General features: G+C 33.9%; 1 protein-coding gene across 8 annotated transcripts in view; it reads right to left on the bottom strand.

The window, feature by feature from the left end:
* VPS13B (vacuolar protein sorting 13 homolog B) overlaps positions 1-12,531 on the bottom strand; it is a 604,787-nt gene that overhangs the window by 531,864 nt on the left and 60,392 nt on the right. For all 8 annotated transcript variants that reach the window (XR_013814943.1, XM_079796380.1, XM_079796377.1 and 5 more), the window contains one exon: positions 5,468-5,592. Coding sequence is in view for 7 of the 8 variants with exons in the window: in XM_079796380.1 (XP_079652506.1) it covers positions 5,468-5,592 (125 nt within the window). In the remaining variant the exon portion in view is untranslated. The remainder of the gene's footprint in view (positions 1-5,467; positions 5,593-12,531) is intronic.

Raw genomic sequence — 12,531 nt, 5'->3', positions numbered from 1 at the left:
GCTCAAGCTATACAAATTTGTAAGAAACACTGAGCCAAATCTAAAGGATAACTATTTCAAATAAAAAGCAAAGCCCTACCAGGTTTGGCTCAGTGGATAGAGCATCAGCCTGCGGACTGAAGGGTCCCAGATTCGATTCTGGTCAAGGGCACATGCCCGGGTTGTGAGCTCGATCTCCAGTGGGGTCATGCAGGAGGCAGCCAATCAATGACTCTCTCTCATCATTGATGTTTCTATCTCTCTATCCCTCTTCCTTCCTCTCTGAAATCAATAAAAATATTTTTTTTTAAAAGCAAAAAATTAACGAGAGGTAAACTCAGTTTCTGGCTTTGGAATTAGGTTAAGACAGACATAACACTAAAAAGGCTATGTGGCACCAAAGAACTGGAGGAAAAACTTCCAAATCATATATATATAATAAGGGGTTACTATACAGACCCATATAAGAAACACCTACAACTCAACAACAAAAACAATTTAAAAAGAACAAAGGACTTGAATATATATTTCTCAAAGGGAGATATACAAATGGCCATTAAGCAATTGAAGAGATACTCAACATTAGTAACTGTTAGAGAAATAAAAGTCAAAAACCACCATGTGACACTATTTCATATTCATTAGGATGGCTATTACCAAAAAAACTGAAAATAAAAAGTGTTGGTAAGGATGTAGAGAAACTGGGACACTTGTGCATTGCTGGTGGAAACGGAAAATTGTACAGCCTTCAAAGATGATTAACAGAACGTAATGTATGTCTTTCCTCCTTCAGGTAAGAAAGGGATCAAGGACTTGGGAACCAGATAACCCTTCATAAGAATCCTTGTTCAGCTCGGCCAGCGTGGCTCAGTGGTTGAGCAATGACCTATGAACGATTCCCAGTCAGGGCACATGCCCAGGTTGTTGGGTTTCATTCCCAGTATGGGGCGTGCAGGAGGCAGCCGATCAATGATTCTCTCTCATCATTGATGTTTCTATCTCTCTCTCTGTCTCCATTCCTCTCTGAAATCAATAAATATATATTTAAAAAAAGAATCCTTGTTCAGCCAGTGTGTGATTTTGAACAAGTTACATAACCTGTTGAGTTTTAGTTTTATAAGAGGAACTATCATCTTATCTCACGGGGTTGTCATAAAAAGTTCATTAAACTAAGAATCCAACTATTATGTACAAAAAATACATAATTTCTTTAATATTCTACCCACTCTTTAATAACCTGCTAAAAGTTACCTTCTTTATGTTCTCCAAATGTTCTAAGCCAAAGTTAATTTTTCTCTGTACTTCCAAAGTATGTTGCATATTACCCCTGTATGAATGAAGTCACATTTCTGAACCCTCAATTATAAGAGAAAGTGAATTTGAGACTGTATTATGGTTGCAGTTAACAACCCTCATCAGGAAGAAATGGGGCTAAGGAATACTTGAAACTGGTTTAACTATTTTTAAGTGTTCATATTTAAAAGCTTAGACATCTTTTTCATGTCTAAGTCAAGGTCTAAAATAATTTTCCAAATTCCTCCCCCACTGTATGTATTCACAGATCCAATGGACTAACCCTGACTTTGTTCACAGTATTATCCCCCAGAAGCCTCCGCACCACACCAATCTCTCAATACACGAATATCTATCTGATTCAGCCATTAAAGCCCAACTTCTCTGAAGCCATTTTTGATGTCCCAGGGAAATTTTTTAATTTCTTTAAACTAACAGAACATTGTGCTTAGGTCCCAAATTTGTAATTTAAAGACCACTATTTTCATATGTGTCTAGTCCTCTGCCTTACTAGACTGAAAGTTTTCATGGTCAGGGAAAGGATAATCTCTTACCCTCATTGCATTCTACTTTAGTCTTTCCCCAATTCCAACACACAGTGCAATGCCTATCAAAACGAAGAAAATCAAAACACATTTAATGAATGACATCTAATCTCCTCTAACACAATTGAAGCTTCTTAAGGAAAACAGAAAATGGCAAAGAAATAAAAAGGAAATCACACAAACTTCAGGTACATATTCTTAATTAAAATTGCAGATAAAGAACATATAAATTGCCAATGTTCATGTAATAGAATACTGTGTATTGACAAAAGCAAACAATCTAAAGTATGAATCTCACAAACATTATTTTGAGTGACAGAAGCCAATCAAAAGAAATATGTTAAACAATTCCATTAATATCAAATCCAAGAACAGAAAAAACTAATCTATTCTATTAGAAATCAGGATAATGGTTAACCTTGGAAGAGGGTGTAAAGGAGAGGCTTTGGGAACGCTAATACTACTCTATCTCTTGGTCTTTCAACTGACTACCAAGGATCAGTTCAATTATAAAATACCATAATGTTTGTACTTTTCCAATATGATATTAATATGTCAATTAAAAAGTTTTTAGAATAGAGTTGAAATACTTATCATTTTCTGTGTTGTGAAAAAAATGGTAAGGCTAAGAATGCATCTAAAAGCCTAAAGGGCTCTGGCCATGCGGTAAGTTGGTTGGAGCGTCATCCCGTGCACCAAAAGGTTGTTAAGTTCAATTCCTGGTCAAGGCACATTCCTAGGTTGCAAGTTCCATCCCTGGTCAGGATGTGTATGGGAGGCAACGAATCCATGTTTCTCTCTCACATCGGTGTTTCTCTCTCCCCCCTCCCCCTTCCTCTCTCTCTAAAAATCAACAAAAAGCACATCCTTAGGTAAGGATTTTTAAAAATAATAAAAATTAAATAAATAAGTAAAAATAAAAGCCTAAAGGTATTACTTACCCATTGTAGAAATTTTAAATCTAACTATCTACAGGAGACCAAGGCTTAATTCTGCTAACGATAAAAATTTGTTACTTTATTGCCCTTAAACTAACTCTTCACTGCCCTTATTAAAACATCTTCTCTTTATTTAAATAGGTAAATTAAAATTTACATTAATTGCTCAATATTGCTCTCATCAAATATTGATCACTGTGTCATTCCCACCATATCCTACATATTTCACTCCTATTCTAAGGAGCTAAAAGAACTAAATGTTAACCTGGTATCAAAAATAAAGAAAAATTTGTTAAAAGTTTATTTTTATATGTTTAGAAGTTATGTAATATAGAATAAAAGACAAAATATTTTGAAAAAATAAATGCTAAGAAACTGGAGTTTACTAAAAGCTTGTTCATTGAGACTAAAATAAAAACATTTAAATGAGAGAAAGATAATTTATGTTCAATGTTACTTAAACCATATATTTATTAGCAAACGTAATTAAAGTAAATGGTAATTAGTCTGAAACTTTATACACAATTAAACACTGAAATTAAAAATATTTTTAAACAAAAAGTATAGTCTATTTTGCTGATTTACAATGCTAACTCCAACACACCAACTAAAATTTTTTTCAATGTGCTATAAAACGCCTAATTCAAAAGCTGTGGCCTGTGGTAAATATGTTCTTCTCTTTACTGAATGAAATATATACAGAGCATCATATATGTGTTTTAAGAAACTGAAATGTGAATTTTAAAAATCCAAATGAAAGCAGCTTATATAATCTGAGGAAGGGAGAGACCATGAATGGGAACAGGGTTGACATTTAATGACATAACCAGGGAGCCTTACTAAAAAAATCCTCCCTTACTGCATCAGTTAAATAAACTCTCAGTTCTCACATGATTTTGATTTAATTCAAGCACTATTTGATGTACTTTATCTGGTATTTTATTTGCTTAATTTAACTAAGATATATCTCAATTTATTAAGATATGTATAAATTACTTTCAATTTAGAGTTGCTAACAATAGATTATAGTTTACATCCTGTTTATTAAGGGAAACAATTTAAAGAAATTATTTCAAAGCAACATATTTCTATAAAATGTAGCAAAAATATCATTGAAATAATGAGAAGTGGTCTTAACTACCAAAAAAAAAAAGCAAATCATACCCAAATAAATATTTGCATTCTGTGATCTTATGTTTTTAGTATTAAATTGGAATATTTTCTTTTAGATGTCAGCAGACATATTTTAAATCACATCTGACAATATTTATAGTATTTATCCTTAAAATAAACCTTATCTATTTAAATATTCAATATTTTTCATATAAAGGCTATACTATAATTCATTTTGGAAATTTTGGGTTTTCATTTTTAAAAGTTGATAAGCATCTTTTATAGTAAACTGCACTGTGTTTCTAATAAAATTTCAGTGTTATGAATAATAAATCAGCACATAATTGAGAAAACAGTATTCACAAATATCTATTAAAGTTGATATCAACCAGGACATATCATACGGTATTTCTTAATAAATGAGAATATAAAACTTGATTCAAATGCAACATGCTATGTAAACACAAATAAAATGTTTAAAAAGTAAATCTCTAAACAACATCATAAATGATAAATGAGGAATATGAATGGTTAGCACAAAATTTAAACTACCAAGTAAAAATATGAATAATAATTTAATAATGTTTTCATTTAATAGAAGAACTGGTTCCAAAACTTAATTAACTGCAATTTCCGAATTTTTAAATTTCTGGATCAGTAGTAAATTTCTTTGAAAATGTGAGCATTTACTTTATAAATTTCATTCTAAAAGTTATATGCTATTAAAGAAACATCATCAGCAAATGAAATACTTTAGATATAAAAAATACCAATTTTCTGAAAGTTATGTTGCTTTTTAAAATAACTAATTAAAAATCATCCTGTAAAAATAAGCTTACTAATTAGGATGAGAAAGCAAAGATATATTCCAAATAATTGAAATGATCTCAATTTTAAAATCAGAAATATTAGAATATAATTTCATATATTTAAATCTTATCTCGTATATTTAAACAATTATTTCTTTAATATATTAAAAGTATTGCTTTCATCTAAAAAAAGGTTACGATTAGTAACTATTGGCTTTCTTGCTATAAGTCTCTCTGAGTTTAGGAAAATATGACCTCCAAATAAAGTAACCCAATACTGAATGATAAGTAATATTAAAATTGATTTCTTCCAAGTGCAATGATTACACATACATATGTCAAATATTTTAAATGTATGTAATGGGTATACTTTTCTCAGTGACTATGAATACACATAAAATTGTTATTTAGTTGATAAATACTTTAGCCTTAATATTAACATGCAACGTTTTAGTTACTCTTTGTATTCTCTCAAAGAGAGAAAAAAAAAATGTATTTGCCCTTGCAGTTCCTATTACATTATGAAGCAGCAACATTTTACTGTAGCTCCAACGTGGATTAACAATTATAACCCGGACAACAGTTATGACTACCACAAAAGATATTATAACCTAATACACAAATATTAAAGAGATTTTTAGTGTCTCCTTAAAAGACGGAATAAATTCAGATATTTTCCTAAGGTTTTGTATAAAACCAACACACTGACATAAAACAGATTCAACTAGCTTTTCCCTCCTAAGATAATAAATAAAAATTACCATAAACCACATTTCAACATAATACTTACCAGCATGTGGGTAGTTTCAGAAGTTTAACATAAAGAGCAGTGCTGAAAGAGGGAATAATCGGTACAGGTAAGCAGTAAGATCCCCTGTAATCCAAAGACGTCAGTCCTGCCTGGAAACCAAATATCTAAAACAAAAAGAAAAGATCCGAATGTTCACAGAGACAAAGTTTTAATAAGCACAGGATGGAATACGTCAGTTTCAATTTGCTCTACAACAGCTGCACACTAAATATGTTCCAATGTCTTTTTCCACTTCCCAAACATCAACATTTTTTTATTCATTTTGACATTAACTCAGAATTAAGAAATTTAAATATACAGTATTTCTTTCACAGCCCTGTTCTTTTTGTGACTAATTTTAAGGCTGTCATTTCTATATTTAATTCTCATTTAGTGTTTTATCATCTGCTAAAATGCACATATTTCTATTAATATAAACAACTGACCTCATTGCATACATTGTAGATACTAACTTTAATAAATTACTATTCATATCATTTTGTGTCTAAAAGAACATGAACTACATCAAGAAGAATCTTAATAATGCATTTTGCCTTCAACTTACATTATGTACACAAAAAGAATATCCAAATATATCTTAAAATATTATATCTCTTCCCTTTTGTGTATCAATATAATTGTTGGGCTGAGATTTGTAACCCAGAAATTTTGTGACAGAAATCACTCCTCTTATGTTTATATTTAAAACGAGATCACACTCAAAAATTTTATAAGCATTCCCTAAAATGTCTGAACACTATATTTGCCTTAATGGGAAAAATCAATGTAATACCATATTTTACATAAAACATTGCAGAGAACTAAATATGATATTTCTGCTCCAATTATTTCCAATCAGGTAAAAGATAAACATCTCAAACAGAAAATATTGACACACAGGAATGCAAAACAAAGAATTACTATTTTCCAACAACATGCAAAAGCAGCTTAACCCCAACATTTAACTTTCATTATTATTTTTTATTCCTTGGGTTTATAAAGCATGAACTTTCCTATCTCTAGGATTAACAACAAATGCTACAGGCCATAATAAAACATGTTTAAAAATTCTCAATAACTAATTTTCAAAATAACTTTCATATAATGAACATAAATCAATGATCAAGTTCTTAGTATTAAGCTACTTCCAAATAGTTTCAGAAAGCTATTATGACCTTAATCCTTCATCAAACTTACAATGTCAAATCCTTTCCTCTCAAGTCAGTTTTCAGGGAACAAAATAATTTTATGGAAATAAGACATTAGTTAGAATTATATACTTTCAGAGAAACCTGCATTTCAAAGGTAGGTCCTATCTAATTTACTATCAAGAAAAAGGGAAGTAATACATTAATTAATATGTTAATATATTAATTCCTCTAAGTCCTGCTATTAAGACAAGTGTCAAAAAAAAACAGAATTGAGAAGAAAATGAAAACATGTTTCTAACACTTAAATGATCAACCTTAAAAATTAAGTTATTCCACCTTCATTCCCTTTGAGGACTTATTCTAAGCAACACTAAGTATACAAAGAACTTCTGGGCACTGTGTAATTTCAGCATTTCATATTTCTTCTGAAAGACCCATTAAAAAATTCTGAAATTTATCATTATTAATACCACTAATTACAAAACATGATTATTAAAATATGCCCAACCTCTAACTATTTCTAGAGTGTGCCTAAGGATAATGTTTTATCACAATACTAGATTATCCAGCTAACAGGTCTCTCAAGCCACTTTCTCATATGCTATAAAATGCCCCAACAGTATAATCACAGACACTATCATTAACTATACTCAGATGGAAAGTGGGTGTAGAGGAGATCCCCTGCTGGCTACTTGCAGAACTGCAACGAACTTTGGAGAAAATACATACTATTCTGTAATATTTCTGAAGTTTTTACTAAATTTACATGTTGTCCAGAGATGCTTCTAAGAGAACATACAACAAATATCTATAATAATAAAAGGATAATATGCTAATTAGACCAGACGTCTTCCAGACATCATTCCGGACTTCCTTCCTGACAAAGCCAGGGAGGGGGGAAGCGAGCCTGGGTCCCGGGTGCCTGCGGGCGGCCCGGGGGAAGCAAGCCCGGGTCCCGGGTGCCTGCAGGCGGCCTGGGGGAAGCAAGCCCGGGTCCCGGGTGCCTGCAGGCAGCCGGAGGGAAGCCCAGGATCCGGGTGCTGGAGGGAAGATGGTGCCGGCAGCTGGGTCCCGGGTGCCAGAGAAAAGCTGGTGCCAGCAGTCGGGGGAAGGACGGCCTACACTTGCACAATTTTCGTGCATCAGGCCTCTAGTAAATTATAATGAAAGAGAGCCTATCTACCACATCAAAAATAATTATTTCAATATAACCAATTTTCAACACTTTCCTTTAAATTACAGCAACAAGATACATAGATTTACAATACCTATATAACCTAATAACTTGTCAATAACTCTTGACCAAGATTACATATACTTCATCTAGAAAAAGGAAAACCAGCACAGTCTGAATTGAGGCTGCTTTCACCAAGGATAGTTCAAATATTCAAAAATGGAATAAAAGTTTTGAACACTGCAAACTAACAGTATGAAGCAGTTAAGACTGTATGAAACAGTAAACACTAATAGAAATTTTAGCTGAAGGAAATGTCAACTTGAATAAGATGACTTATACAATACATTAAATGAAAATTTAAACATACAGTATCATCTCTTTTTTAAAAAGTCTGACAATGAAAAACAATAAAAGTAAGTATGATATGTACTGTAACACTTAACAAATACTCTTGAATTAGCATTTCATATTGGAAAAAATGCAGAATTAGAAGCAAATAATTAGTTTATAATAATTAGTTTTTAATGAAAATTAGTTGCTAACAGGATTTGCAATAGTAAAAAGACAAAGAATATAAAAAGCACACACCAACTGTAAGTGACAATGAAAATACATAATCATGCTGAAAAATGAGTTATTTTTTATGTGTTGTCATAATAAACTCGGTATAATAGTATAACCAGCATCCTAAAGTTCATTCCTTTTCTTAAAGGGACACACAAAAATATCCAACATACCTTCATGTCAAAAGTTAATCTGTACACAGTAATATAATGGAATATATAAAAAGTGAATAAGAAATAAATCTAGACATCTAGAGCATAAGAATGAACAGTTGAGGGGAGGGAAAAGGCCTTCAGGAGAAAAGAATGGGACCAGACCTCGTTGATTAAAAATTAGAACTAACTGCTTAGAGATTATTTAATTAAATCACCTCATTTCACATAGGGGAAAAATTATGTCTTAAAAAGAATAAAGCTCAGGTATAAAACTGAAAATCATGAATACAATCAGCAGTGTGGTAGTTGACAGAGGGAAGGGAGTGGGGAGAGGGTACTAATATATGATGACAGTAGGAGATTGGACTTTGGGTGGTGGGCACACGGTGCAATATACAGATCTTGTAACATAGAAACCCACACCTGAAACCTCTAAGATCATGTTGATCAATGTCACCCCAATAATTTAATAATAAACAAAAAAAGAATAAAAGACTTCAAAATTACATATTGCTAGTACATCTTCATTTGATTTAGCTCATCTATTAACTTTCAATCTCACGCTGCCTTTCTCCCGCCTTCCATTTCCTCCTTCCCCTCTCCAAAAAAAGTATGATTGATTTTTTTACTTATTTTTAAAGAAAAAACGAACAATATTTCCACCACCATTTCTCCTCCAACCATCAGTAAAATTCTACTTCTCACCTTTAATCAGCAAATTTCTTCAAAGAGTATCCTGGAGAATGCTTTTTTTTTTTTCTTCACTGCCTACTCAATCCTTAAACCTTCTAAATCTAGTTTCTATTCATACATCCATTGAAACAAAAAGAAATTTTGGGCTAAAACTGATACTTATGTTCTTTTCTTCTTGAGAGAAAGGAAGTATTTTCTCTTGGTTTTTTTGTACCAACAATATAAGAGAGAAAACAATAAACAATAGTAGCTGACTTTTCCATCACCCAGAATTGTAAAAACATGAATACTGTCATTCTGTCACCTATAATATTAAAGAAATAAAATCCTTCAAAATACAGGGTAGGGTAAAGGTTTACAGTTGTTTGAGTGAAAAATAATACAATAATTAATAAATAACAATACAAGAATAAACTGTTTCACAACTGTAAACATACTTTTGCCCTTCCCTGTACATAAACAGTAATTACAACTCAACAATAAAAAGACAAATAACTCAATTTTTAAATGGGCAAAAGACTTGAACAGATATTTCTCCAAAGAAGATATGCAAATGGCCAATAAGCAAATGAAAAAACTGCTTAACATCAGTCATTATGGAAACATGAATCAAAACCACAAGATACTACTTCACAATCACTAAGATAACTAAAATAAAAAAGACAAACAATAACAAGTGTTAGTGCAGATGTGGAAGAAAATAGGAACGCTCATTCACTGTTGATGGAATTGTACAACAATGTGACAATCCCTTTGGAAGAAAAGTTTGGCAGTCCCTAAAAATGTTAAAAATGATCAGGGAACTTCATACCTAAGTTTACACCCAAGAGAAATAGAAAATTTGTGTTCATAGTTCTGGTACAGAGGTGGCAGCTGTGGGAGGAGTGGCATGGGAGGCCAAAGACCAATCCTGAATCCGTGGCCACAAGCCCAGATCCTCAACACACAAGGAGTTGAGACCCCCGGTTGGGCTATAGAACCAGAATCTGGACCATGGGGAGCTCCCTAGAGCTAAAATCAGGATGTTCCCCTTCATGAGGGATGTAGAGCCTGAGGATCCCATTTTCCCAATGGACCTCTTTGCTATCAGCATATGAACCGGATGTGTCAGATAGCTTTGGATAGAGCCCCTTCCTCAGCATTATAGATGGCAACCTCCCAGGGACCAGGCCTGCCAGCTTGCAGGATGCAGGCTAGGGCTACCTCCCCCTTTGGGATGCTGGAAATGTTGGGTGGCTTCACGGACATGGTTGGAATAATGAACAACATGATTGGGAACATGGAACACATGACTGCTGAATGCAACTACCAGACCTTTTCATCCTCCACTGTCATCTCCTACTCCAATATGGGTGATGGTACCCCCAAGGTCTACCAGATGTCAGGGATGCACTCGGCACCAGGCAGGACCAAGGAGACTCCGAGGACCATGTGGCACCTGGACAGTAGACTAGAGCAGATGTCCACTGGACATCACATCACAGACCCGGCTCACATCCTCCAGTGCTCCCAAAGCCACTGTACAGGGGACCAGGAGCAGCAGGACCATTAAACCTGGATGAAAGTGAGGCTGCAATATTTGATAATGAGTGGTGGAGGGAAACGTCCACATTTTCGCCTCAGCACCCTCTGGAATTTTGAGGGCATGAGGCTTCAGGGAGTGGGGACCCAAGGGCTGAGGGGCCTCCCCCCTGGCTATACAGGGACCTGAGGACTCCCTATCCCGATAGTCCTGCCGCTATGGCTAGTGAGGGGTCTGGGCCCTCAGTCTCTCTCCTAGAGGCTGAGAGGCTGTGAAATCATTGCCTGAAATAACATTTTCCTTTTCAATTTCCATTCCCATTTTAAGATTAAATTAATAGGCAAGTTGGCCCCTACCTCTCCCTGGGGGTTCTCACAGAGAACTTTTCACTGCCACTTTTACCTACTTTTTCCTTCTTTAACCCCCTTATCGCCATGACTCAACATCTCCTGTATACACTAACTTGATTTTTTCATTTTGCTGCTCCATTTTTGAACCACCTCACCCTCCCCATTCCACCCCTGCCATACTTTGAAGGCTTTTGGGAGGAGCTCTGGGTTTAGGGGCCTCCTCCATCCCTCAGCTACCTTGAATCTTTGTCAACCTCCTCCTCAGACCCCCTACTGCAGGGTTACAGCCTGCATCCAGGGCTGTGTGTGAAGACAGGGGACTAGTTCCAGACCCTTTCTCCCTTCCCATCCCCTACACATCACAAAAATCTCCCCTATGTCCTTCTCTAACTTTATTTGATTTGTGCAACTTATAACTAAGTGTTTATGGAAGAAAGGAGAATGGAAGGGAAAAAAAGAAAACTTGTGTTCACACACAAACCTATACACAAATGTTCATAGCTATATTATTCATACTAGCCAGAAAGTGGAAACACAAATGTACATCAACAGATAAACAAAATATAGTATAACCATACATACAATGTAATATCAGTATTCACCCATAAAAAAGGAATAATGTATTGATACCTAGTACAATATAATGAACCTTGAAAACATTATGCTAAGTGAAAAAAGTCACAAAAGACCTTATATTATGTGATTTCATTTATATGAAATGTCCCATATAGGCCAATACATAGAGACAAAAAGTAGATTAATGGTTACCAGGGGCAAAAAGGCAAGAGCAAATGGGGAATGAATGCTAATCAATAGAGAGGTTTCTTTTTTGAGGTAAAGTTCTGGAATCAGTAGATAGTGGTGGTGGTTGTATTAACTCTGAAAATTCTAACTTATTTTAACACTATAATAGTGAAAATTAAACTTTGAAAATTTCCTCAAAGGTTATATATAATAACCATCCCAAATAGCATGAATTGCTAATAAACTTTATAATAAATCATTTCTTTGAGTCAGTTCCAACTAGTCATATAAAATAACTCTACCAAATCCTGAAATTTATAAAATGTACTAGACTACTGATGAAAGATCAAAAATGCAATGAAATATTCAAGACTCAAGGATTCTTTGAAGTATTCAATATTCATACTACTAATGAAAAGTTATTCTACATGTACTATTCCCACTCTGCCCACACCTAACTTCTTGGCACATTTAACTTATCCATCATAACAACAGTCAAACTAACCAAATGTAAAAGACAACTACACAGCATGTACAGCAAAAGACCTTTTCCCAAATCATAACTTTACCTAAACTACATTATAACTAACTTTCACATTACCCTGGAAATTTAATTGAGATTTTAATATATTAACAATAGTGGTAGTAAAGAACTATTCCAATAACTTTAATGTCAGCGTGGATGATAACCATATTAGTGACCAATGG

The sequence above is a fragment of the Cnephaeus nilssonii genome (genome assembly GCF_951640355.1).
Source record: "Cnephaeus nilssonii genome assembly, chromosome: 18".
Taxonomy (NCBI): Eukaryota; Metazoa; Chordata; class Mammalia; order Chiroptera; family Vespertilionidae; genus Cnephaeus; species Cnephaeus nilssonii.
This window is presented reverse-complemented; position numbering and strand designations above follow the sequence as displayed.